At 38.2% G+C, this 26667-nt stretch overlaps 1 protein-coding gene across 16 annotated transcripts in view; it reads left to right on the forward strand.

Annotated features, from left to right (window-relative positions):
- LOC130577361 (neurexin-1-beta) overlaps positions 1-26667 on the forward strand; it is a 647097-nt gene that overhangs the window by 535962 nt on the left and 84468 nt on the right. For 9 of the 16 annotated variants that reach the window (XM_057372640.1, XM_057372642.1, XM_057372643.1 and 6 more), the window contains 2 exons: positions 17826-17915; positions 19343-19662. In XM_057372640.1, the coding sequence (XP_057228623.1) occupies positions 17826-17915; positions 19343-19662 (410 nt within the window). The remainder of the gene's footprint in view (positions 1-17825; positions 17916-19342; positions 19663-26667) is intronic. The other 7 variants (XM_057372645.1, XM_057372646.1, XM_057372647.1 and 4 more) reach the window with 1 other exon arrangement.

Genomic DNA, 26667 nt, shown 5'->3' on the forward strand with positions numbered 1-26667 from the left:
CCTTAGATGGAACAGAGGCACAGATTCCCACCTGATGAAAATCAAGGGAGCAAATCAATTGATTTTCAATWAAGTATGATTTAAAACTTATTATATATTGAATAATATTGATTTCTTTCTATATATATAAAAGTTAAAAAACTGTACATACAGGCTGTCCTAGAGATAGTCTCAATATTAGTACGGAASAAAAAGGTTAATGAATGAAGAATTTTTTTTAAAAATAATGCTTGCTTTAGCAAGCAATGAAAAAACAATATGGAAGGTATAAAAGTACAAAAAGGTATTTTAAAATACAAGCATTTAAAACCCCCAGAATTTTACATTTCTGCAATTAATTTTTTTTGTGCAATTTATTTTCCTTTTTTTTTTAGAATGAGTGAGTTTGCAAAATCTCCATTTGCTTAAACAACATTTTAATCAAACATAGTATTTTTCATTCTTATCCCAGAGTCAAAAAAASCCCAACTTACTCAGTTGGATATGCATCATAGCAGTAAAAGCAAAGTTGATCTATGAAAGATAGTGCACATGGGTGAGATMATTTGAATTTTCATAGGAAATATTTTTATTTGATTGCACTGGCTCAAGACAAAGGTTTAATGCTGTAGACATCTCATGGGTTATTTTCACTATCAGTCAAAAAATAAGTTCTGAGAATGTTTAAAATGCTGAAGAAAATACTAAAGGAACTATATTTAAATCAWTGGCCCACTTTCCCTCTAAAGGATTAGTGGTCTGGATGGCATTTTTTCCCATTCCGATTTCATTTCTTTTTCCAATGTGTATTTAAAAGTTAGGTTAGTGATAGAAGAGCTTAAGAAATTAGAAATTAAAATGTACTGGGTCAAGYCTGCTTCTTTGCATAAATTGTTTCTCTTAGAGGGTAGCTTAGGAGAAACATCCTACTCTGAAGAAATTTTCTTCTGCTTTCAGTCCAAGCACTTTCCAGTTCATCCCACTTYGTTCTTACATGTCTTTTTCAGAATAGTTTTCTCATTTCTCTGCTCATCATAACAACCTTTCTTCAATGCTTTTTTTTTTGTTTTGAATTTGGTTTTCGRCTGCACATTTGTTTGAAAACTGACAGTGGTGGGAACACTAGGACCTCAAAGACATGAAGACAGCAATGCAGACATTTATTCTGCATCTTAAGATYTTAATTTTCTTTTTTGCACCTCAGAACTGGAAAGCCCAGTGTCATTCTGTAGCTGATTACCTGTTGAATGTTTTTCCTYGTGAATTCTCTCTCAGAGTATCCCAATTTATGGCAAAAGCTGGTGTGACTGGTCCTATATCTGAAGTGTGTGACCTGTACTTTGTAGTATAAGATTTAGTGTCACTTCAGTTGACTCAGAAGGGATCTGTTCCTTTTGACTGCAGCCCCTTCAGCATCACCACTGTGTCTGATTTTATATCATCCATGGATTTCATTGTGTGGTTGGCATTTTATACTGAGATTGGTGAATAAAATACAAAAAATGACTCATGGAACTCAGCTTGGGTTGTTTCTTAGGAGTTCCACCCAGGCAGTTGTCTCTTGGGGAAAACCCCCATTTTTCTTTGCATTCTTCTCTGCAGTGGTTTCTGTGGTAGCTCCTGCGGCACAGTCTAATGCTCTTTGGGAATTCACCACAATATTCCTCATGTTAACTCCATGTAGAGCTCAGCATTGACTTTATCACATTTTCTTGACTAAAGATCTTCTGCTCTTTCAACTAGATGGCATCAGTTCCCCAAAATGCTGGGAGAGCTTTGGTAAATCTAAACCATCTACTGTTTCTTGGGGATTTTTATTTTTCAAATCCAGGCAATTTAGCAGGGAACATAAGGGCCAGAATGTGGTGTAGTTGGCACGTTGGCAGGTCTGAATGTGACAAACAGGGACTGCTTCTCATCTGTGTGAGTGATTCASCAGGAAGCTGAAGGAGAAGGAGAATGAAGTGGGAGTTGTGGAGAGAAGACAACTCCAGTGTTCAGTTCCTGGAAGGAAGTGCACCCTGGGAATCTGGGAGCCTTGAGTGTGATGTAAAGCAAGSAGACCTTGTATTCTGAACCTGTCAATAGCTACAGAAGCAGGATATCAGTCTCTTCATGAGATAGAGAAATGAGGAGAGAAAAAAATCTGTGTTCGGTGCTATCCCTTATTTTTTTGGTTTTTTTGGGTTTTTTTTTTTTTAATTCAGCTTTTTTACCATACAATTTTTACACTCCTGTATTTTTTCCACAGTTAAWCCATKATTTGCTACATGACATCACATCAAACACTTTGCTGAAATCCAGATAAATTAGATATACTTCATTTCTTTCATCTAGAAAATTASTTAGCTTGTCGAATAGAGCTATTAAACTAGCCTAACATGATTTGGCAAAGTTTTGCATTTTATCTCATTTTCCAATTGCTTCCAYGTCTTTAATTATTTTTGTTAAAATTTGTTCTAAAGTACAGATCAGACTAAATACTTCAACTGGGCAGTTTTTAATTCTTCTCATGCGAAGCTGTGACATTATATTTTCTCTACTACAAGAAGTAACACGCCCCATTGGATAGCTGTATTTAAAAATTCTTGTCTTCTTATTATCGAGTTCTGTGATAGAGATGGTCTTTCTCACTTTTTACCCCACMAATTCATTAAGAATATGTATGCTGCTTTCTTCTGAGAGGTGGAGACCTGCATTAGATACATTCCTGTTAGGAATCCATTAATTCAATCTTCTCCCTTGGATCATCATCAGCTTTACTACAAAGAGATTCTATTTGGCTCTATTATCTCCCTTTTTTATAGCACTTAAGACTCTCTGGTTTTTAAATTTATTTTACTGTCCTTGGAAGGTCTCTTGGGCTTCAGTTCTGGCAAATTTGCTTGTATATTTCTTTATCTTTCTAATTCTGAAATGCACTGCTTTCTTTATTGGGCAAGTCTGGGGTTTTGGCTTCCTGTCACAGAGCCTGTGATGTGTAGTTGATTAGTCTAGTAAGTCTCCCCTTGTATATTTTAACCTTGCAGGTGCAAGTTCAAAATATATATATGTATATATAATTMTTTTAATACTTTACCTTATAGAATTTCCAAGTGACATGCATGGTTGAATCCAGCCCCTTATACTGATTRCACAATCTGACTTCCTTCAGCTTATCAAATTTCGTTCTTTTTAAATCAAGAATCTGATTTGTAGGCTTATTTATAGTTGTCCTTATATTAATTTAAGTCAACTMCTGATCACTCAATCAAAAAATGTTTCCTACAATTAACTTTTCTATGATGTTTGCAACACTTAACTAAAGCAAAGATAAAACTGTGTTATTTTTTGCTGATTTTGTCTGGCCAAAATCCTCAGTGAATATTCCAGGAGCTTGATATCTGCCTACATTCATGTTATAATGTTCAGTTATAATATGAATAAAAGAAAGCATTATACCAGTGTGTAAAATAATGGCATGGAGAAGTAAAAATAAGRCAAGGAATAATTTGAAACTCAGTTCAGCAAGCTCTCCAGAGTAAAGATGGAAGAAACTGCCCTGAAAGAAGCAGGAATCAAAAAACATGAAAAATTCATCTCAGCTCCTGAGACACAAACCAAAGTTAAATGATGGATGTAACTAGGCCAGTGTGCTACCTCACCTTTATAATTGCACAACTGATTCCTTGCATGTTTTTCTGATTTCATACAGCTCTGGCTGCTCTTTGGTTGTGATTAAATGTGTTTGTCAGCATGCACACAGGTCTCACTTTCCATATAATTTTATTGTTAAAGCGAAAGATTGATGTTAACAAAAATGGAAATTTATTTTCCCSTTCTCTTTAGGTGAGGCTCTGTTGCAGCTTATCCAAAGTCAAAGAATTAATTTTTTTTTAAAAAAAAAGCGCTGCTGCCCTTTGAGAGATTATGAAATTGTTGTATCCTGCTGCTGCCTTTAAATAAAGAGCCTAGGTGATATCCAAACAAAGCACTACAGTAAGTCTTTTTTCAAAAAGTGGTTTCAGTAAAATTTCCCAAATCAGCTTTTTAATTTGACAGCTTATCAGGTCTTTCTGTCAGATAATGCTATATAATAATGCTTCTCTGAGTCTGCAGACAGATTTTTTTCCCCTTTTATTTTTCATCTTGGATATCCTGGTGAAATACAAAAGCTCATCCCTTCTTAGGCTTGTTAGATCCTGTAATTAAATTCAGATCTTGGTAAAATGTGTGGCACAGTTGTCATTACTTGATCACAGAAGGTGTAACACCTTTCAGTTAAATACGGCAAGGTGGCACAATGGAAGGAGAAAGAAAATGTCAAATGAGCAGTGATTCAGAAAAATGTTTCTGAAATACTGAAAGAAACAGAGATGTGCTCTTTTTGTGTCTTGTGGCAGAGGATGGGCCGATACCTGCTCACCATAATTAGGCACAGGGTGATGTGGAAATGGAATTTCTGAAGACAACAAGCTCCAGGGATTCAAATTGGAGGAAGGAAATGGAAATGAAAACAGATCTAAGAAGGAGACAAGGCAAATCTGTCACAGCTGGTCCCCTTTCACCCCTTCAGGAAAGCCATTATCTGTGAACAATTCCCAAAAGTCAGATCTCAAAAGATGAAATATTGCCAATACTTAGAGCTTCTTTTACAAACTTATATTTGTCTCGACAGAGGTTTTCAGTGTAACCTGCAGCACCACACTCACCCAATCTAGTAGAGTAAGGTAGAAATGGAGGATTAAGGTCCTGTCAGTTAAGAAGAGAACAATTTACTCAGATTCTTGCCCAAGAAATTTTAGCTGCATAGTTTCTTTAACAATATAACGCTGGTATCTCTGATGGCATCCATGATTTATTTGAAATTTGCTGTTCTTCTCTTTCCCGGTGGCAGGACCATGGTGCCAGTGCAGAGGTTTGAGCCCCAGATTCCTTTGTTCCTTGGTCCTTTCAGCCCCCATGGGCTCACAACTCTCATCACACAGGGCTTTACACAACACTGAGCCAAACAGGGAATTGGCTCTCCCCAGTGAAATGATTTTTGTGTAACACTCCCTATATTTGTGGCAGTGCTCCTTTCCTGAGATGCCTCACAGGTGAGCACACACCTGGCTTGCTCTGASGCTCACCTTGAAGCTTTCCCTGGCTGGTTTTGAGCATTCAGGAGCAGAGCACAGTGCTGTGTGCTCTCCTGCCATGCTCTCTGTTTCCATTATCCTCTGGGGCTGGCCTGGAGTCAGTCTGCAATGGGAGCCTTTCTSGGGACACAACAAATCAATGTGGTGCTGAGCCTTCCAACCACACAATCTATCATATGGAAAACAAAATTAATTCCTCTGCAGTGCTATTGTGTTTTAGGTGCTCTCAGGAGATGAGGTATTTTTTTATTTGGGGCACATTCATGCATGTGTCCCCAATATATTTTACCGGTGGCACAAGGTGTGACAGCAGTATAGTGCTTTATGTCTGCAGGATAAGAACTTCCATTAAACTAACTAATTCAGGAATAGTCACTATAATTCATACTGCAGCGGGGAAAACAGCAGCTCGCTCTGTCCTGGATATATTTTCCAGAGAGCGAACTGCATTAAGCAGGTATCCAGAAGGACACAAATCACTGCTGTCTGGAGCATATGAGTATGCACATCCTTTAGACTTTCTTCCTCTCCTTTGTGCCCCGTGAACACAGGAGAGAGGCTGTACACCCATCTCTTCATCCTGTGGTGTGATTACATTTCTTCAGTCTTAAGCCCTCTTGGTTAAAAAAAAACCTAAAAAATTCTTACTGCAATGGCAGCATCCACACTGTCTAAATAATGTTTTTTCTTTCATACTTTGGATTTGGGATTAATGGCACCTTGGTTGCAGCAAATTCTCCTGTTGTATTATATCATGCATATACAATTAAGTTTAGAGAGTTTCAGGAGTGCTTGAAGAGCTACCTTGACCCTAGCAAGGTACAGCTAAGCCAGAGGACATTTGAATTGTTTTTTTCAGTCTATCCTTCCTCTCAAAAAAGAAAACCTTGTATGATTTATATAACCTGGAACTCTGATGRGCTTCACAAGGGTCAGACTGTGTAGTATACAACATTTCAAATAAATTTGAAGCCAAAATTGAATATCCCTCAGTGTATCAGAAGCATGAAACATTGTAAAGGGCATTCTAATTTCAACCCCTTACACRCAGAAGTTAACTAAATTAAAGACAGTGAAATTATGCTTTTATGAATTGATTTAATTGAGATGTGAATGGTTTATTTTCCTCAGTGAACTATTTCTAAGGAGTTAAATGGCTTGTCTGGTGCAGCATCAGGTTTAGTGGACATTAAAAACKGAATGAAACACGATATTGTCAAGGTTAACTACATATAAAGACAATTTGATTTTCCTGTTTTACAGAACTGATGGGCATTAATAGAGCAGAGGTTTGAATTTTTTAAATTTACAGTTGCACAATAGGGAGAGAAGAATAAATATGCCCTTTTCAAAAGAACAAATGGTGCTAAAAATATAACTRTGGCTGGGTAGAGGGCTAAACCTTGAAAGCATTCTCTCATTTACAGAGCACAGCAATTGCCTTACAGCAATTTTCAGCTAAAGGATTCTTGAGACTATCACTTTAGGGTTTGAGTCCTGGAGTTTCTCTCGTGTAAATTCAAATGAGTTTTTGCCTGAACTAAGCTCAGCCATGGCTCTGCTATCAGTTCCAGAAAGCTGTGGTAGGATATGGTATAGAAGGAAATATTTGAGCAGRGAGGTTTCAGGCTCAGTTTCAGGGTTCCTCCTCTCCTTTTATTAGGTTCTCTGGTGCTCATGGGTATCCTGTGTGTAAAAATCATCCTTGAAGAGCCAAATGACAATCAMAGAGGAGCAACACTGCAGTTAGGGTGTGGCAGTGACTTTGGGAAGCCTACACATCACAGTCACACATCCAATTTTCAACCCCAAAGCTGGTGGATACTCTTCATACAAGTGTGAGCAGTGAATATAGTTAATTTTTCACTAGTCAGTCTGAGCTAATGAGCTCAGTATTGCATACAACTGATGGYTCTCAGTGAGGGACACTCACTGACTGGAAACCCCCCACTCTCTGGGGGTCTCTTCTGGCTTTAAAAAGGTTATGGCAATATAGAYAGGGTCCTGGAGAAACATAATTCTRASAAGACACTTGTTGGGRGGCTSATCTTCCAGRCTGCGCTTTATGAAGTATCACACGAGGCTGTGACAAAAGAGTTTATGAAAATCACTTTGTGGGCACAAAAGGCTAAAGCATTAAGAAYTGGGGAGGATTTTACCACCTTTTCCAGCACTTTGAAATGAGCTTTGGAGCAGGTATCAAAGTCTGTACTGGGGTCCATGGTTCTGTGAAAGAAAACACATGAATGTGTGTGTAATAAGATCCCCAGAGAGGCACAATCTGAAGTGATTTGCACTGTCAGAAAGAAAACTATGCAGTGACTTGATTACAGCCTAAGTGCTTTCAGGAGGAGAAAACTGGAGATGCTTACAGAGCTCTGTAGCTGTTCCTAGAAAGCTGAGACCAGAACTAAGGAATTCATGGAAGAAATGAGCACAGAATTTCAGCAGCGGCACTCAGAGCTCACTTCTGAGAGATTTGCCTCCATGGTGTGTCAGCAGGAGGTAGTTTCCTGGAAGTCCTGACCGAGCCCTTACAGGTTATAAATTAGCCAAAGAATAGTTTTGTGGCTGAATACCTGATTGAGTGGGTCAATAGTCATATCCTGTGACGGGCAGTTGACATTAGGCCTGTGTCTTAGGAGAGTATTATCAGTATGAAAATAATGCTACAAGTAGTAGTGTGTTCATAATGCAGATATAGCAATAGCTTTCCAGGAATTAGAGAGTAGGAAAAAAAAGTTTCCAGGTGTAATTTCTATATCCATAAACATTACTGTGCTAAACAGCAACCATGCAATGCCTTAAATATGTCAGTCCTGTTGCATCAAACTGAGAATGTGCTTGCAAAAGAGCTGAAAGAAAACACTGGAAATATTACTTAAGTCCTAATATACCATTTATCTTTCTCAGCTTTGTATATTTATACATCCATAAATCCTGATATGTAGGGAATGATTCTTAGTTAGCTGCTTGCTTTTCCWTTCTGTCTGATAGCTCACAGTTTGCTGCCTGTAATTTTTGCAGTRGCTGACTTTAGTTAAAGAGCATTCCACGGAGTAAGCCTGCGTGCAGCTTTTCCAGCTGAGCTGGAGAGATGAGCCRTGCTGCAGGAGTGTGTCAAAAATAATCTGCTGCCTGTACACTCCCCTTATCTGTCATAGCTCTGTGGATGTGGGCACCACGGGTGTTCTGTGCAGAAAACAAAATGGGATGTTATTCCAGTCCTTGTCAGAATCCTGTTTTAGCCTCCACTTTATTGCTGGTAACAATCCATCCTGGCATTAAACATATTTTAGTGTTAATTGAATATACTCCAGCCTCAGCCATGAAACTTTGTCTCTAAGTTTTAGTGCTCTGCTTTAGAAGCAGTGGCGAAGCTGTGAACAAATGAATAAAAACAAGGAGAGGAGGCAGCTTCCTTTTCCCATCGATTTATTGAGTCCATGCCAGTGCTTTCATGGGTGATGATGGATGGTAGATTGATGGACTGATCATCCTTCCTGCTCACAGCCCTGAATTTTGTCTCGAAATATCCTTATTAGACTGGAGTGCGTTAATATTTTATTAGCAAGTCATCTGCACATTTTAGCTGTTAGTGTATTAGCTGCTTTGAACTGGATGCGTATTTAATACTTCACCTTTCTCAGTGCCATCATTTAGAAATAAAAATAATTTAAATAGCATATTACATTATATTTAATAATGCATTAGTGCTTCATGTTAGAGGAGCTACAAGAGTTCATAAAGCTGGAAAGATGATAATAGCCTTATTTAATTTCAACATAGTGGGTTTCAGTGTGTTTTTAAAAGGTCAAGTGGTTTCCTGAGAAAAAGTAGATGTGTAAATTGTGCTAGCAGAGCTATTTTCTTTCCAAAGTTGATCTTTTTCCCATTTAACATTTYGTAAGTGTTTCAAAGTAGAATTCATGTCTATACTGAGGATATTGCATCAGCAAATGGATTTTTTTGTAAAACAAAATGAAAAATTAAGCATATTGACAGTAGACTAGTGATTATCTATTTCCTTGCAAATTCGTGTACGCTTAAATAGTTCGATATCGATTGTTTCTTCATTCTGGCTTTTCAGCTCCACTTTGCTCTGAAAAACCAAGCCAATAAATTTAGACTTTCACATGAAAGTTAKCTGCCAGCTTGCACTGGCCTTGTTGACTTTAAAACAGAGCAGCTCCTCATGTTAAAGTGTGTCCCAGGCAAGAGCTTGAAGCATTGGGATGTGTTGGTTTTGCTGGTGCAGGTCAGATCCACGTGGGTTGGGACTGGCTTTGGGGTCACTGGGATTTCTCTTCTGGAGRCCCAAGGGTGCCTTGGCACCATCTCTGGTCTGAAAGCATCCAAGGAGAGTTCTGTAACTTTGAATTTCAGGGTAAGATTTAGGAAGGCACAGAATTGCATTCCTGCATGATTCCTGTAAGGACTTTTGCAGAATAGGGTGCCCTGAAATGGATTTTCCCCGGATGTGGTTTGTGCCAACACTGACAGCATTTCTCCTGCCTATTCCCCTGCACAAGCTCTTTACTCAGCAGCGGGTCTTTGTCCCATTTTTACACAGAGAATATGAGAGGCCATGAAGCACAGATTTCAGGAAGGTGATAAATGTGTTATGGTAACCAGATTTTCCCTTCCTTGAGAACTTCTTAGACCACACAAGAAGGAAAGTATTGAAATGAGTTTTCAATATAGAAACTCAGAGCATGTGAGCAATGAATTTTTCAATTCTCTTCAAAATTGCCATCTCTAAACAAAATCAAATGTTTTGCAACAATTCTCAGTATTCTAAGTTGCACTATACAAAGAAAAAAACAAACCCTGTGGTAAAACATAATCACAAGGGGAAAATACTGTGCTAATTKGAAATGTTTTGCAGATTTTAGAAAATGAGCTGCATTTTATCAGAAGTTACAGTGGTATGCAACAYGGCATGGATTAAAGGGGAATTATTAGCTAAACTTTTTAAAAAAATATATAAAGAGGGAATAAAATAATTYCAACTTTTAGCAGATAAAATTGAATTTTCTGGGAGTCTACCCATGGCCATTATGCTATTGCATGGTGGACTTCTTGTTATAGTTCTGCAGTCCTAAAGCACTCCTCTGCTTTTATCTCAGCGAGCATCTGTTTCTATTATTTACAGTTTCTGTTTCTGTGTCTTGCCAAAAGCATTAAAACCCCCTATATGTACAAGTTTAAACCTTTCCATTTGAAATAGATTATTCTTTTATAGTAAAATGTCTGCAAGGCTTAAATACACAAATTGAAATGCCGCTTTTAGACAGAAACAAAAGTCTGGAGCTTGCTTTGGCCAAGGGCTAGATTTTTTTTTTTTTTTTTTTTTTTTTTTTTTTGCCTGCRMTGCTGACACAGAACAGATTTKTATCTCTTAAATGCCATTTTCTRTCTATATGGGCACATTTGKTTTTTTCTGCTTGGCAAACTCTRGTCCAAATAATGACCTCTGYTTTGTTCCTGTTGGCTGGTGTGTAATTATGCTTATCCACAGGAGATCAAGATGTCACAGCCTGGGCAGATGCAGCAAGTGTGACAGAGCACCTGTATGRTCCAGGACTTGGGGACATAGGGGTTGACTCCAGCATCCTCATGCTTTGTGAAAGAGCATGAAATCAGTGTTTTTAAAATTTGCAGCCACGTTAGTTTGAGTGCTGTTGATGAGGGTTGTGCTGAGTGCCTTGCATTTCTCACTGTTTCAATGAATCTGACCATGTAATGAGCATTAATTAATTATCTGCACCCTGCWCTGCCCCTGCAGAACCAGTCCAATTGCAGCAGCTTTGGAGATCACAACTGAAGGCCAATATTCTATTTATCTTATCAATCATATAACCAAGAGCAGGATTTAACTTCAGAAGGTTTTTTTTCCAATTGTTTCAGRTAACTTTTCATGTTGCAAATTGTCCACAAATAACTTATGGGATAAATAGATTTTTCCCAGAGCCTTTCACTGGCTACAATAAACTGCAATGATATGAGCAATGACCTTTTGACAGTTTGTCCTAATCTGATCTCAGAACTTACATGGTGATTAAACTTAATTAGGAGACTTACCATACAGTTAAKAAGTCCTTTCTTATTGATGGCTTCTACCTGAATGCTGGATATTCATGGAGTTTCAGCCCAGTGGGAATTTAAAATGAGGCCTGAGCACAGTGTTTCCCATTTGCCACTGTCCATTTATATAATGTATTATTTCTGTCAAGAGATTTTCTATATAGCCCCTCTTTGCTAGCATGAAATGAAGATCASCCAGACTGATACCTGGGCAAAAGTCAGCAGAACACCCTCAGCAGCTGCTATCTCAGATCTGGCTAATTTTCAATGCAATAGCTTGAAAAATTCTCTATTTTCCAGTTGTTGAAAATCTATTGAATAAGAAACTGCTTACAGTCAACTTCTGGTTTAATTTATATAGAAAATGTAAGCTCAACTGCTGTGACATTATGATTTAGAAACAGTTCAGAGTCCATTTACCTTGGAGAACTAGAAAATGTCACTCTTTGGGTGATGTGGGGCATGGTACCATCCGTACAAAAATTCGTTCCTCTTCAATGTTTTCTATCAATTTTCCTGCCTTTTTTTAGCAGCAGCCCTACAATATTAAATATTATAAAGCTGGTACAAGGTATCTTTTTAAAAGTCCTGATAACAAAATATGACCTTTTTTTATCAGACAAGTCTCTTATGTTTTCTTATCTGCTTCTTGTTGCTTTTCATCTTCTATTGCATGTTTTTGATATGATACACCAAACTGAGACAGATACTGGGTTATACTGAGGAAGTGAGAGTCAGGAAAAGCATACTCTTCATTTAATTACTAATTAATCCAGTGAAAAAATAATCAAAACYGAAACAGGCCAGAAGGTAGTTGATTTGAAGTGAAGGTTCAGCTCCCCCTGAGAGGTTAATGAGAGTTCTCAGTTTAATCCTGTAGAAAGTTGTAAAAATATTATTTACTTTGTTTAATAGGCAAGCATGAAATAAGGAGCTTACAGGTGAATATGAGATGTTTTGGTGCAATCTGTAGGATAAATGGAATGGATTCATCTTTCAATAAATGTGGTAGCTTTATTATTCTTAAAGGCAAACATAAGTTTTGCTTCATTTTTAGTAGTGTTATAATCCATCAGTGCGAGATTTTACTCTGCTGTGAAGATTCTTATCAGTCATTCTGTGAGCAAACAGTCTCTTTGGATGCTTAATATTCATTATGAAGAATTTGGGAGCTCCTGTGTGGTGTAAAGGGTCATATCATACTATGGTTTTAATGTGAACTTTCCAGGCTTGACACTTCAGAGWTTGGAGAAGTTATGCTTCATGGTGGTTTCTCTCTTTATAGGTTCAATTTTCTCAAGAAGGTAAGGCGCTGAAGAGCTGCACTCTTACTTGATACAGGTTCTTTCTCTGTAACTTAAGAGTTTCTTTGCACTTTTATCTCCTCACTGAGCTGATGGTAAAGTTTGTTCAGAACGTTTACATTTATTGTATCCCTTCCCTTTGAACCGGAGGAGGCCCAGATCAGCCTTCTGGGTGTGGAACTCCTCATGCACATGTTCAGGGCTGCATCCTCCTCTGAACCTCCCCAAATTCTGGATCAAACACAGCTGACATCTTTCAGTAGCAGAAAAGGACAGGCACCTTTATCTGATCCACCTCAAGCTCACTCCAGGGTCCAGTATTGGATAAAGGAGTCTGTAAGCACTCAGCAAAAACATGGGGCAGAGCAGTGTCCCCCAAAAACACAGTGCCTTCCTGGGGTGAATTTGGGCCTCTTCTCCACCCCAGCCTCAAGTATGTGTGCACAAAAATGGAAATGGATTATCTGAAAGAACTTTAGTACAGGCCATTACTGAGATTAGGATTTCATCTCCTGAAATGTCCTCAAATGTGAGATTTTTGGGGACTGTTTGGCCCCGTATCCCAGAACTGCTGTGGCTCCCTCTCACACCACACAGTTGACATTTCAGTCAGGTTTTCAGCCCTAACTGCATCTGGAGGATTGATATGGGTCTCTGTCTTCCTTTTGGAGGTGTCAGAGGAGTCATGATTCAGAAATAGCAGTGTCAAGATCACGATGAGCAAAATTAGGAAGAGAKAGTTGTTTATAAATGGAGATAGACCTTGGTTTCATCACTCAGTTATTTATTTCCCTAATAGATAACTGGGACTAATAATGTGAATTTGTATTCTGTTAAAGGGTTTATTTCAAAGAAAATATTCTCTAGTCTAGGTTGTTCTTCACAGACTCGTGGTTTCCAACCTTCTTACTTATTCTCTTTCAAGGATGCTGCTATTTCACATCAATAACTGACACCTTTATTTCAGAGCACAAAATAGAATTACACTCCAGCCCTGACAATATAATAAATCAGGAGGGATAAAATACATATTAGTGAAGTTCACATAGTTGGTTTGTCCCAGMTGACCTATAGATATAAAGGTATGATTAAAGTTTTTTTGGACTGCTTCTTCTCACTTGTGACACAAGATTTAGCTCTGACTCAGAGATTTGACCTTTGCTGCTCTTCTCTGCTCACCTTGATTCTTGGGAATTATTGTTATTCCCTTGAAGCCTTTCTGCCAGTATGGAATTAACACCCTGTTGTGACAAAATATTGTCTATTTGGCAGAAGAATGAAGCCATCTAGAATTCAATCAGGTTAGACAATGTCATGGTGCACATCCTCAGTGAATCATTTCTACCCAGCTTTTTTAATCAAAGAAATCTTGGCTGTATAACCTGCAAGAGTAATGCTGGATAGTCACATTGCTGTCTACAATTAAAGTTTAGGCACATCGGGGAGTTTTTTTTATGAATTACGATTGAAAGGATGCCTGCCAGAGCACTTAATCTTTCAGATGGGTAACAGAAATCAAATCTCAAAGCCACAGGTTTATTTAGGGTATGAAAAAAATTTATTAACCTTCTTGGAAGTGTTTTTACTGAAGAAGTTCTTTGTGGTTCACCATATTGGTAAAAAAAAAGCATAAATAAAGGAAGGTAGGAAAACGTGCACTGAATAGTCCTGAGAAAAACAATCTGTGGTATTTATGATTTCTCTGCTGGGGATGAGATTATAAAATGAATTCAGTTTTACTGAATTCAGTGGGTCTGGCCAGATTCGTTGTAGCTGAGTGGATCACCCAAACCASCTGTTTGGGAAGAAGCAGTTATTGAAAAAAAGTGTGTTTTTCTTGATGCAGTAATAGGATTTTTGTCGCTTTTTAATGTAGTCTCCGTTATTTTCCATTCTTTTTTTTTTAAATATAGTTGTTATGTGTCTACTGGTTTCATCATTACTAAATCCATGTGTTCTCCTTGAAACCAAATCCAGATAAGTTCCACACCATTTCCCTCCAGCCTTTCCATTTATATTATGCACTAGAAGAATTTAAGCTAATGTAATAGTGTCAAATTGAGATGTATTTCACAGAGCACTTTTCCTCTGATGAGGAATGGGCTAATGTAATCAGCAATTATTTTTTGTGTGACCTTTACAAATCAAATTGTTATTTCCTTGCTTTTCATTTGAATTTTGCTCCCAGTGGTGCAGGTCTGTTGCAGCTAGTAAAAAACATAATTTATTGATAGAATCACATTATAATAGTCTCAAAAATCATACATATTGCATGTTTTAATGGAATAATTCAAAGAAATGTATAAGGTGGCCAAKATTAAATTTGTGCTGTTAATTCACAGAGGAGTTTCCAGGATCACCACAGAGTTGTTCTGGAGCAGCTGCAGAGCAGGGAGAGTGAAGGCAGCAATAGATCTTTCTTGGGATAAATCCTGTGTTGGTCATGGAATTGCAACAGGGAGATGCAACAGCACTAAAGAKCCAGTCTGGTGGCTGCAGAGGGTCCTTTTTACCAAATATTCCTGATTGACACCTGCTGGGTGAATAAACAGTTTAATGCCTTCCTGACACAAGCAGTTGTGAACATTTAGCCACAATTTCCTGGCTCTTGTGGGATCTAGAGAGGGTTTGTTCACGAGAGGCATCCAGTGAGTAACAGCATGCAAAGCTGATGATGAATGATGAGCTCTATTCATGATGCTTATTTCCATTATGTTAATGCATTCCTTATGCCCACAGACCTCTTCTGAGCAACTTAGCCTTTCTTATAAATGACATAGAAGAATCTCACCCACACCCCCAATTTTATTTTAAACTATAGATAACCAAAAMCCCAAAAAGGTACGAAACACTGACTAAAACTTGTGATTCATTTACTTTAAGTTAAGGAAACCTTTTGGAAATAGGATGTTCTCTCACTTATTCAGTGACTCAACTGATAATGCCTCAATAAACTGTGGGAACATCTTATTGAAAAGATAAATGTGTTAAAAGTAACTGCCTGTCAGAAAATATAAATTATTAACTCACTGGTTTAGGTATACATGCATACACACATATTTTGATGGAAGATACAGATCCAGAACAGAAACATATAGGATTTTACCATTTATTTTGCTTGACATGTTGGTCACGTGTCATCTCRTATGGTTTTTTTTTCTGGTACTTCTCAAATTTCCATTTAGTCACAGGAAGTTTGCTGCAACAAAAGGAGGGTGGGAAGAAGAGAAGTAATTTTAAAGATCATAACAARGAAAAAAAAAGTAAAACTTTTTGTATTCTCACATCATCACAATAACTGTGTTGTGATGTGTTTAATTCTAAATTTTCGCTTTCTTGGAGAAGTACAAAAGGGAGAGTTTCAGTGAAATGTTTGATGTTCTGTTTAAGTTCTGTTTTACAGAAAATATTTCTTAAYGTTGAGAATAGAGAAAAATGTACCTATGAACAAAATGTATATGTTTTTAATATATATATGTATATATGTCCATCCTGTTTTTACTATGACACACACTTATAAGTTCACAGACCATATTTACTCAGAGAACTTGTAGAACCACCTTCTGTGCTTGTCCTAAGTGGTGGCTGCTCCATCCCTGGAAGGGTTCAAGGTCAGGTTGGATGAGCTTTGAGGAACCTGATGTAGTGAAAGGTGTCTTTACCATASCAGAGGGCTTAGAGCAGAGGATCTCCAAAYGTCCTTTCCAACCCAAACCATTTTGTGATTCTGCATTGGAAGGGGAACAAACAGGAAAAGGCCATCTCCTCAAAATAGGCCAGCTGCTGGCATGGTGAGTGATGTCCATGCTAAACCAAGTGAGGGATGTGTGAAACATGAAAGCAGTAGCTCTCATCACTGCAGAATGAATATCTGCATGAGCCCACCATGGTTTCATTTGCAATTTTGGGAAGTGTTGTACTGATTCTTCCCTGCAAATCTGTTAGGGCTTGTAATTTTGTGACAAACTAGAGCACTGGTCTCCTGAATGTGGATAATATTTCTGTTTGATAATTAGCAGTAGGRTCCTTCTAAAACATCTTTCTGGGCACTGTGGGGTTTTGCTGCAGTGTGTGCTTTATTTCCACTGCACATACAGGACTTGGGGCCTTGGTTGGTTTGGTGGGGTTTGAAGTCCAAGACAAAATGCACGTTTGATTTGGACATGGATTATGAATGGCTGAATTTTGCTCATCTGGCTTTTCTTRCCTCTCACATTCTCTACTAATATGAACCATTACAATGAAAGAAAAATTTGTTGTTGGTTTTAAAACCCTGCTGCCACCAAAAGCCTATACATTGAAGTAAATATTTAGGGTTGCTATTCTCCTAACTAGTTTACTAAGTGGTTTTCTGAGGGATCACAACTACATCGCTCAAACTTAATACCCAATAATTAGAAATAAATATTTAAAGTGTTTTGCTAATTATTCCTCATCTGCTCTTTTTTTCTGACTGCACCACCCTCATTTTATCTCTCTGTTTTAGTTAAAGGAGTTAAAGAKCTCTGCACAGACTGAGGATAGATACAGTTGGCAAACATGACAAGTCTGTCCTTTGCATTGCTGGGTTCTGCTTAGTTCTTAGTTTATGAAACCCCACCACAGATGGCCTCTTGCTAAATTTTAAAGCACTTCCATGTTCCAGAACCAGGCTACCTTTCAGCGAGTCACTTTTGTCAAAGCCTTGGTGTTCCTTCAAGACATTGTCAACAAGTCCTAGGAGAATGTACAAACTGTGAATGCCCTGGTCTGTTCTGTGCCATATATTTGAATCTCTGGRTTGTATTTGAATGAAGAGAAGAAGTGTGTATTTTTTCTGCTTAGGAATCAGTTACAGCAGGACTATTATTAGACAGCAGAAGTAAGTGTGGTTTAGATGGTGATTAAGAGTTGTGTTCTTCTTCTTTAAATGACTAACCTGGAGTGAGAGGTTGGATGTCTTTTGAAAACTTAAACCTGTTTCACCTGAACATGTTTAACTAGTTAATAAGAAACATCAAAAAAGACAAAACCCTGAGGTCAACTATCATTTTTTTGTAAAGCCATTCGATGATGTTTAAATTTGTTTTTTGGGTCTGTCTATAACATAAGTTTAATAACCTAGCTCAAATGCAGATTTCTAATTTTCAATTAACATAGGAATAATTTTGTTTGCTAAAATAAAATAAATGAATGAATGAAAAGTCTGAACCATGAAATGTTCTAGGTAGCACTTTTTAAAATTCCAAATTTCAAAAAATCATGTGGCAACTGTATAGCTCAAGCTTTAAGTATTAACTTTTAACCTTTGACCTTACAGATTTTAACCAATGAAATGTCTCTTTAAACTTTAAAGGAAACAATGATAACGAGCGCCTGGCGATTGCTAGACAGCGAATTCCATATCGACTTGGTCGAGTAGTTGATGAATGGCTACTCGACAAAGGTAAAAAACATTGATTAAAACTTCAAATAAAAAAATAATTTGAACATAACCAAGTAGTGCTTCATTGTAACACTAATAAACATAAAAAATAAATTTCAGTAAAACTAAATTAAAACAAATTTTAAAAAGTAAAATATAGAGTAATATTTGCATACCTTGTATAATAATTTCGATACATTTCTAGAAGTACCAGCTGTTTAATAATCTTACCCTGTTAACTTAAGGTTAAAGGGACTGTTAAATATAATCCACTAAATCTATGAAGGTACTCATAGCAAACATTAACCAAAAATTATAAATCATTCATAGATTATATTACATGTTCCAGCATCTAAATTATTAACTAAAAATATCTGTAGTTACGATATCTTCATTATGGTCCTGAAAAAAATTTGTTTAAACTGTAGGTATCTTAAATAGTGGGCAATATGAATTGCCAATCAAAATGAAGTCCCTTTAACGTTTGCAACCTTCTAAGGGGATTTTGGAACAAACACTAATTAAAACAGAACTTAAAGTTGTGTGCATGCTTTTTGTGAGCAGAAACCAATCTGCTAAAGTGACTATTCTATTTACTAAGAGTGGTACTGTTGCTGAGGATTTCTCTGTTTAATGGAAATGTGCCATGATTTCTCCATYGGTATGTGTATCATTTCTGAAGCCGCTTTTACATCTAAAATCTTTTATTTTAATCGATAGCCTTGCTGAAAGCCAATCAGACATCTATTTTTGAATCTGCCTCTGAGATACTCAGTATGAACCACGTGTTTCTTTTCAGTGTGTACGTTGAAGGGAAATAAACATTTAAATACRAAAAGGAAATATTTAATTAAAAATATAAATATTCACTCACATAAAGATGCAACAGATTATTGCATAAATTCTTTAAAATTCACTTGACTTAGTGACCTGTTGGCATATATATAAACTTTGTGTGTATATACATATTTGTATATGTTTATACATACATAAACTCACTTGTACATAAAGCTATAGGCTCTATGCTGCATTGTGTAGAAAAAAAAAAAAAAAAAGACTTTTAAATGTTGGCAGACTTGAAGAAAAAGTTATCTTAAGGAATTAGAAAACCTGGCATTCTTGAGACACACCAAAAGGTTAACACTGCTTCCAGGTAAAAGGGAGAGGGGTATGTCTTGTAGTRCCAAACACATTTGCAAATATATTTGATTGGCCTTTTAGCAAAAAACATACAAATCCCAAAACGTCGTAAATTAAGAAAATTACAAATGCTCTCGAAATTTATGCATTTCATGGACACCTCATTAAAAAGCAATGAATTATGAGTCAAATCCTTTTCTTATAGTTTATTGCTCTCATTTTTCACCCCATGACAATCTGTTATCACTCGTGTAGAGTATAGCGTTCACAGTCAACATTTTTGCATGTATATAATATTATTTTCACAGGGCGTCAGCTCACAATCTTCAATAGCCAAGCAACCATAAAAATTGGAGGCAAGGAACGTGGCCACCCTTTCCAAGGCCAGCTCTCTGGTCTTTACTACAATGGCTTGAAAGTTCTGAATATGGCAGCGGAAAACGATGCCAACATCGTGATAGAAGGAAATGTGAGACTTGTTGGTGAAGTGCCTTCCTCTATGACAACCGAGTCCACAGCCACCGCGATGCAGTCGGAGATGTCCACGTCWGTCATGGAAACAACCACCACTTTGGCCACGAGCACCGCCAGAAGAGGAAAGGCTCCCACCAAAGAGCCCATTGGTCAGGTTAGTCAGCTTCCTCGCCTTTTGCAAATATCTTCGCACCTCCGAGCGTGACTTCCTTTGTCACATTCCCTCTGCAGATGAAATTGTTCCTGTTAGAGAAATGCATGAGTTACAAGTTCTGTACCATACGTGGCTCATGGATGTGATGTTCATCATCATTTAGAGGGAAAGGAAGGACTTTGCCGTTCTTCTAAATCTGGCAAACTTACCAGTTCAGATTGTTCTGGTGCTGAGTTATATTCCTCTGTCATCCATCTCCATAGTGGTGCATATTTTTTAAATACCCTTTCTTCCTTTGATGGCTTACATCGATTACTTTCAGTGTAGGAACGCAGGATGTCTGGAATTAGAGATAATGAATTGAAGTGGTGACTTTATCCATGAGATAGAGGAAGGAGACCCAGTTTTTGGAGAGAACAGGAAGGAGGTGTGAAGACAAAAAGTTGCAAGAGGCTAGAAAAGAGGGAATTAGCACTTGCTGTAGTCCCACGATTGATCATCTTTCCTGGCAGTACTCCTYACAAGAGGCAGTGGCAGAGGGAATTAAGAGCTCTCTTCACCATGGGAGACTCAGGCTCCAAGTCCAGGCTGTTGTTCACTGTTTGAGGTTGTTACTGGTTTGTTGAGGTCATTTTTATCTTGTGAATTTGATGACATATTTAGTTGCTTTCAGGTTTTGTCAGGGTTTCCATATAACATGTGGGGGACTTTAAGTATTGGAAAAGGAGTGGGGGGAAAAAAAGGTGAGTGAATTAAGAACCTTCATCTGTATCCACCCTGAGTAACAGCATTCACACATTGTGCTTTAAAAACCTAAAACTTATCAAGGTGYTCCTGTGGTGCAGAAGATTCTTTCATGTTTATTCTTTCTTAAAAAAAAMMMAAAMCAACAAACCAACCAAACAAATAAAACCTCCCTCAACCAAACCAGGAGCAAAAAGGGACACTGCTAGAAGTTTCTCTTATGTTCACTCGGTTCACATGCTTATTTTCATGCCCACTGTGCCATCTGTACTATCTTTATATGCTTTATACTATGGACCAAAAACTACAGTAAAGTAAAAGTAAAAATTGTTATTTAAAAACTTGAAACAGTACATTTAAGTTTAAAAGGAGCCTTTAAAAAAAGCATGTTGACTTGGAGGTTGAAGTGGATTTTAATGATTACTGAGTAAGCTACAGAATTTTAATAAATAGCAATACATTTAATTTGTTATTAATTCTRTTTTAAATAGTATTGTGCACTCTATTATCCAAGTAGTCTGACCTCAGTATTTTTTAGAAAAAAAAATGGAAGGCTTCATCAAATTTACCGAAGGGAAGGTCTGCCTCTAAAAGTACAGAACACCCTCAGAGTGTGGAAGAATTTGGGCTAAATTAATGTTACTAAATTAAAATTAAATGAAGTTAAAYTGTTCTGTCAGTTCCCAGCATACTGTTGGCCTCTGCCATTCTCTCATTCTCTCYCAGGCACAATTTTGGAGGAAAAATGTCACAGGGACCATTCTCAGTTGGCACCTTGCGTGATCTGTAGGCAGCAGGAATTTACTGGGATAATTGCTTTGCCAGTTGGCCTCAGTTTCTGGGAGTATTCCCCGGTATAATTTACACATTATATTTGCATGTTTAGCCACTRAGACTTTTCTTTTTGAGGTGTTCCRATGGGATATTTTTGGAAGAAAATTTTCTTAAGCTAACAGCTATGGTGAGGTGTAAATCTTTCTGAGGAGGGCAGACACACAATTAGGGCAATAAGATCTCCCAGAGCTGATCTGTTTTGAGACTGTGGTGACTGAAATAAGATGTGGCCCTTAGTGACTCTGCCAGAACACCCACTCAGTTTTTTAGGGAACCTCACTGCCCCTGGGGCTGGGTGGCCTCAATGCTCTTGTGTCATTTCCTCACCCCTTTCTGGCTGAAGGGGCTGTGCCAAAACACCACAAGCTCTTTGACACCCCACCTTGAGGAGCTTCCAGCAGGCTCCAGGAGCACCCAGAGGTGCAGAGCACGTTCTGAGGGTGAAGGTTTCAGTCGGCCTCTCTCACCTGTTAGCCAGGCTGGAGCAAGGACTTTACCATCCGGTGGCAAACTTCTGATTGAGGAGCCTGAAATCAGCATTTGTTAGGAAAGCATTCCATGGTAACATCACAGCAGCACTTGGGACACCTTGAGTTTGTAAATGACCCCTTCTTGGCTTCATCTGTGTCTAAATGTCCTGCCTGGTAGAATCTCTGTGTGTCATTTCATACTCTTAATGAGCCAGGGACTGCACTGGAACACGATTTGCCACAGGCCTGCGATTCGATCTCAGGAGATTGCAAACATCCCCAAGGCAGAGCTGGGATTTGTCTGCAGGATGCTGCAGTGTTCATGCAACAAAGACCCAGGAAGCTACTGAGTCACATTAGGGATGTAATTTCTTCTCTTCATTCATACCTGGTTCTTGTTTTACCTGCATATAATAATTTCTGAGCTCATGACCCACAGGAGTCCCACAGGTCTGTCCTGCAGGGTGCTGAGTAATAACTTTCCATCTTGATATCCCTGGAGACGAAGGCACTCACCATCTCCTGAAAAAATCTACCTTTCATGTCTTCATTCTCTTTCATTTTTGTCCTTTCCTTTTTTTCCCCCTGATTTTTACTTATATGTAACCTCTGCAAGTGTCAGCTGCACTGACAGACGGTAATGCACAAGAAGAAAAGTTACCTCTCTGGCATTAATTAGGTTACTGAATTAAAAATGCAGCTGAACAGCAATTGCTGATGAAAAAAACCTTACATTGCCACAAACTAGTGCATGGCTGAAATAGAATAGAAGCAAATGATCCAATCAGTCAGAGATTGTTTGCTCCATTTGCAGAGGTATTGAATTCAATTAAAGATTGCAATRCTTAAAGAAGATCATTTAAATCTCTATTTATAGGGAAAGTTCTTTTTAAAAACCTACAATGTTTAATTGACAGAATCCCTGCTTCCTCACAGACATTAAGAAAAGGAATGTATGATGCAAGACAGACATGGGATTTCTAGAAAGTRTGTTGAATACTGTTGTGCATAATTTTAGATGAAGGAGGTTTTAGTGCTCCTGAGAAAGAAATGCTTTTTGATAGTGATTCTGCTCTAAATGAAGGTTTTCCCAGCTTGGAGGTATTTTAACAATGGAKGTTTTGGTGATGACAGACATCTTAATTATTGCACTTGGAAATGTAAATTTTTCAAAGGGGAGAAAGGTACTCCAAGCTTATTGAATGTCAATAGTAGGTGAATGCCTCATTTTCCTCAGTGTCTGAAATCCTCCCCCCCTGCTCCCCCTTTGTTTATAATGGCATTCAAGCTGTCAGCCTCGTGCAACGCACTGTGTAAACACAGAGCAAGTGAAAGTCCCTGCCTCTAATATTTCACAGAATAAACAAAAGGTATCAGGTAAGGATGGGGGGRAAAGAGGAAATCTGGAGGTGGGAGGAAGAGTGAAATAAAGCAACCATTGTGTTGTTTCAATGTTGACAAGTGTGCAGGTTCACAGCTATTGTGGGAGGGACACTTGGATTTTTTTTTTTAACCCAGGCTTTTCAGGTGGCTGTAGGATCACCAGAGACTTACAGCAGACTCTGGAGCAGCCAATTTTAGGACTGGTCAAGCAGCTGGTGCAAAACTGGCATCAGTTGGGTGGTCAGTGAGGTATTTCCTCTGTTTCTGCCTTTGCCACTGACACGGGAGCTGAGGATGGCAGGAAGGGTCCCCTGCTCCTCCAGCACTGAATGGGACGAGGCTCAACATTTTACATACTTTGATCAGCATGGAAAGAAATCCTCCAACTAACTGCTGCAAGGACAGGACTTGAGTTAAATGAAAATGCTGGTTGCTAACTTTTGGGGAGCCATGAGTATGCACTCAGATTAGAAAATCATGAATTTGGTATAATATCACCTTTTTRTGAAGTTACTCAGTAAAATGATTCAGTTAAATTCTTCCTTCTTTTTCTCTTATATTTTTAACACTTTTTTAGTCTCATTTGCAAGTTTTTCAATGCAGTCCTGAAGGTGATAAACATCTTTTAAAGCGGAAAATAAGAATTCACATGTTGTAGAACTCYAGGAGCTGAAATGTTAAGCTAAACATTGAGTACTGCAAGGCTTGCAATAAAAATTGCTAGAGTTGGCAGAAGCCTGAAAGGCTTCAAAAGGACTTAGAGAATGGGTTTTGCTTGAATTAGGAAAGCCCAATCAGGCCTTTAGTATCTCTTTGGCACAGCTTTGTGAATCTGTATTAACTGGAAATCATAAATGAAGTGATAGTRAATCAAGAATAATATGCTCATTTCTCATCCCTTTCTAAGGATTTGATTATGACAACCCATCCACAGAGCAGCCTCTACTCTCATGCATTGGAAACTGTTTCTGAAAATTGTGTGCAAAATAGCTTTTTTAAAATTTTCCATAACSTATTCTGGCAGTGCTCTTTGTTCTCATCAGGGTGGGCTCTTATCAATAACACTTAACCAGCAATTGCTGGGTGCTGTGAGATGATTACACATTTGGGAACAATGGGCTCTGATTTTTGGTCAAGCAGAACTAAACCAATGAACTGAAATCTGTCCAGCTGCCTCGGAGGGCACAACCAGGTGAAGGGTATGTTTCCTTACATATATTGAAGCAGCAGATTTAAATGGCGTTCATTGTAGCAGGGACAATGACACACTTGGCTCAGGGACTTCACCTGCCAAATAAAAACAAGCACTGGAGAAAACAGGGGTGTTTTCCATGGAAAGAGTTTCCATGGAAAAGAATGGGAATTGAATCTATCACGTCCACCCAAATGTGAACATGTCTTATGGAGACACAGTAATCATCATATGTATGCAGATAATATTATTAGGAAGGTGAGTTTTTTCCACCCATTTTGATTTAAAATTACGACTGCATGGATTGCAAAGTCCTGTTTCTGTTCACAGGCACAGCTGTGTTCTTTCCATRTATCCACACTGCTTCCACCTCTTTYTCTGGACAGTCTCACCAACKTGTCCACAATTCATCAGCCCCAAYAGGCAAAGCTCTTCCCCAGGGGTCAGAAAAATCACGAGGATTTGACTCAGCAGATGCTCACTAGCGTAAAGGGAATCCCACAACTTCCAGCATCCCAGTGCTCAGCACCCATATGTGCTCAAGATCTCTAAAATATTGATACTAAAGATCTCTAAAATATTGAAAAAAGGATACAATCAATATAAAATATCTGTATCTTTGCTTTAATATTTGGTACTTGCTCATATTTATCTTTCCCATTCTACTGCAAAATATTTGAATATTGGTTCTTCAGCTGAAGCACTGAAGTTGTATCAATAGGGTGGCTTTAGAAAATCGCTATTCAGTACAATTTTCCCTTGGACTGGCTTATTGGTTTGTGGTTTCCAAGTATGACTTACATGATCTCATGGCTTTCTGTCTGTCCCTCTTAATAAATATTGAATCCCTTGACCAATTCAGTCAAATCTGGCTTCAGTATAAAGATTTCAAGGATATTAAGCTTCCAGAGAAGCCAAATTGTGTCAGTTCTGGTGCTCATCCTGGTCTCCTGTTGGATATTTCAGTCAGGTCTTCCCCTGGTTTGTGCTTAAAAAGCAAATACTAGAAAGAAAAATAAAATACATGTGTGTGCTTAGGATGAGTTTCTCAGAAGTTCCTCAGACTCATTAACGTTACTATATTCCATCAAAATTTGTGAAAATCTTTTCCTAGGGCACTTTTATACATAAAGACTCTAACAGAACCCTTCATGTGCAATTTAGCTCCTTAGGAAATACAGGCTTTTGTGCACATAGCCTTTCCATGGAACTCCTAAAGATTGTCATTAGCCCTGTAATCTACAGAAAATTCCACCTCTGGAGACAGAGCTTTGTGCCCAGCTCAGAAGATAAAACTTACTGCTAGTTGTTGCTGTTGTTGGTGTTTGTTGGAGAGGAATGGTTCAAAGGGGCACTTGGGAGCTCACGTTTGGTTTCTACTTTGACTCTGCTGTGGACTAAATTCAAACAGCACTGTTCCAGGTGGGATGGGATTTTAGCCCCTCCAAAACGAGCCAAACCATGGAATTTCTGTTCAGCCAGTGGGATATGTCTAAAACCCTGAGCACTGCTTTGAAACTATCCCCCACAGTGTGTACACACAGGGAAAAGATCTGCTTCTAAATGAAATTACAGCAGTGCTAGTAATCCAAAGAATGGCAAGATGCTTGCAGAAATTGCTGATTAATTAGTTGCAAACAAAATTCCTTTTTAAGTTCAATTTGAGAAAAAAGGATCTCAGGCCACTTGCTGCTTTAATTTGGTTGTTCTTTCATGTTTAAATGATCAAGTTCATTCATTACAAATTGCTTTATTATTGGTTTTTTTTTTTTTTAACCCAGATTGGTCTTATCCATTCTGACACATTACCATTTTTTAATATGGTGACATTTAGTAGAGCAAACATTATCTTGRTACCAACATTTTTTCATAGTGTGCTGCCTTTCTTTATTCCTAGTAAGCTGCTTATGTCACATTAGGACAGCAATATTTCTAAACCATCCCTGTGCATAGCATGGGACACAGCATCAAAGGGCTGCTGAGCAAAGTCACACCCAAAATTAGGGATTTCTCTCACAGYCACAGCTCTTTTTTCCAACTTCTTTCTTAGGAAGGGTCCTCCCATACGAAGCAATGTTTGGTTCTCTCTCATAGTCTGCTCCTGCTCAGTGCCTGCCAGCACACTCAACAAACATCAGGATTATAAGGAAATGGGATTGTTTCACCCAGGTGGAACAAGAGGTTGTTGCTGAGCTGGTGACCCATAGCCGTACATTCACAGGGCTGTAATGCACTTTTCTGCATTTGGGATGGCTGAAAAGGGCTGGGTGTTACAGTCACTGATTCTCAGTAGTCTGGAAGGATAGAAATCCTTGCATTGTGTCTCAGAGCTTCTGTTCTCCTGTGAAAAGAAAGCGAGAGTCCTTCAGTCCCCTTATCATT

This window comes from Malurus melanocephalus, unplaced genomic scaffold (genome assembly GCF_030028575.1).
Source record: "Malurus melanocephalus ecotype Western Australia unplaced genomic scaffold, MMel_1.1 scaffold_175, whole genome shotgun sequence".
Lineage (NCBI taxonomy): Eukaryota > Metazoa > Chordata > Aves > Passeriformes > Maluridae > Malurus > Malurus melanocephalus.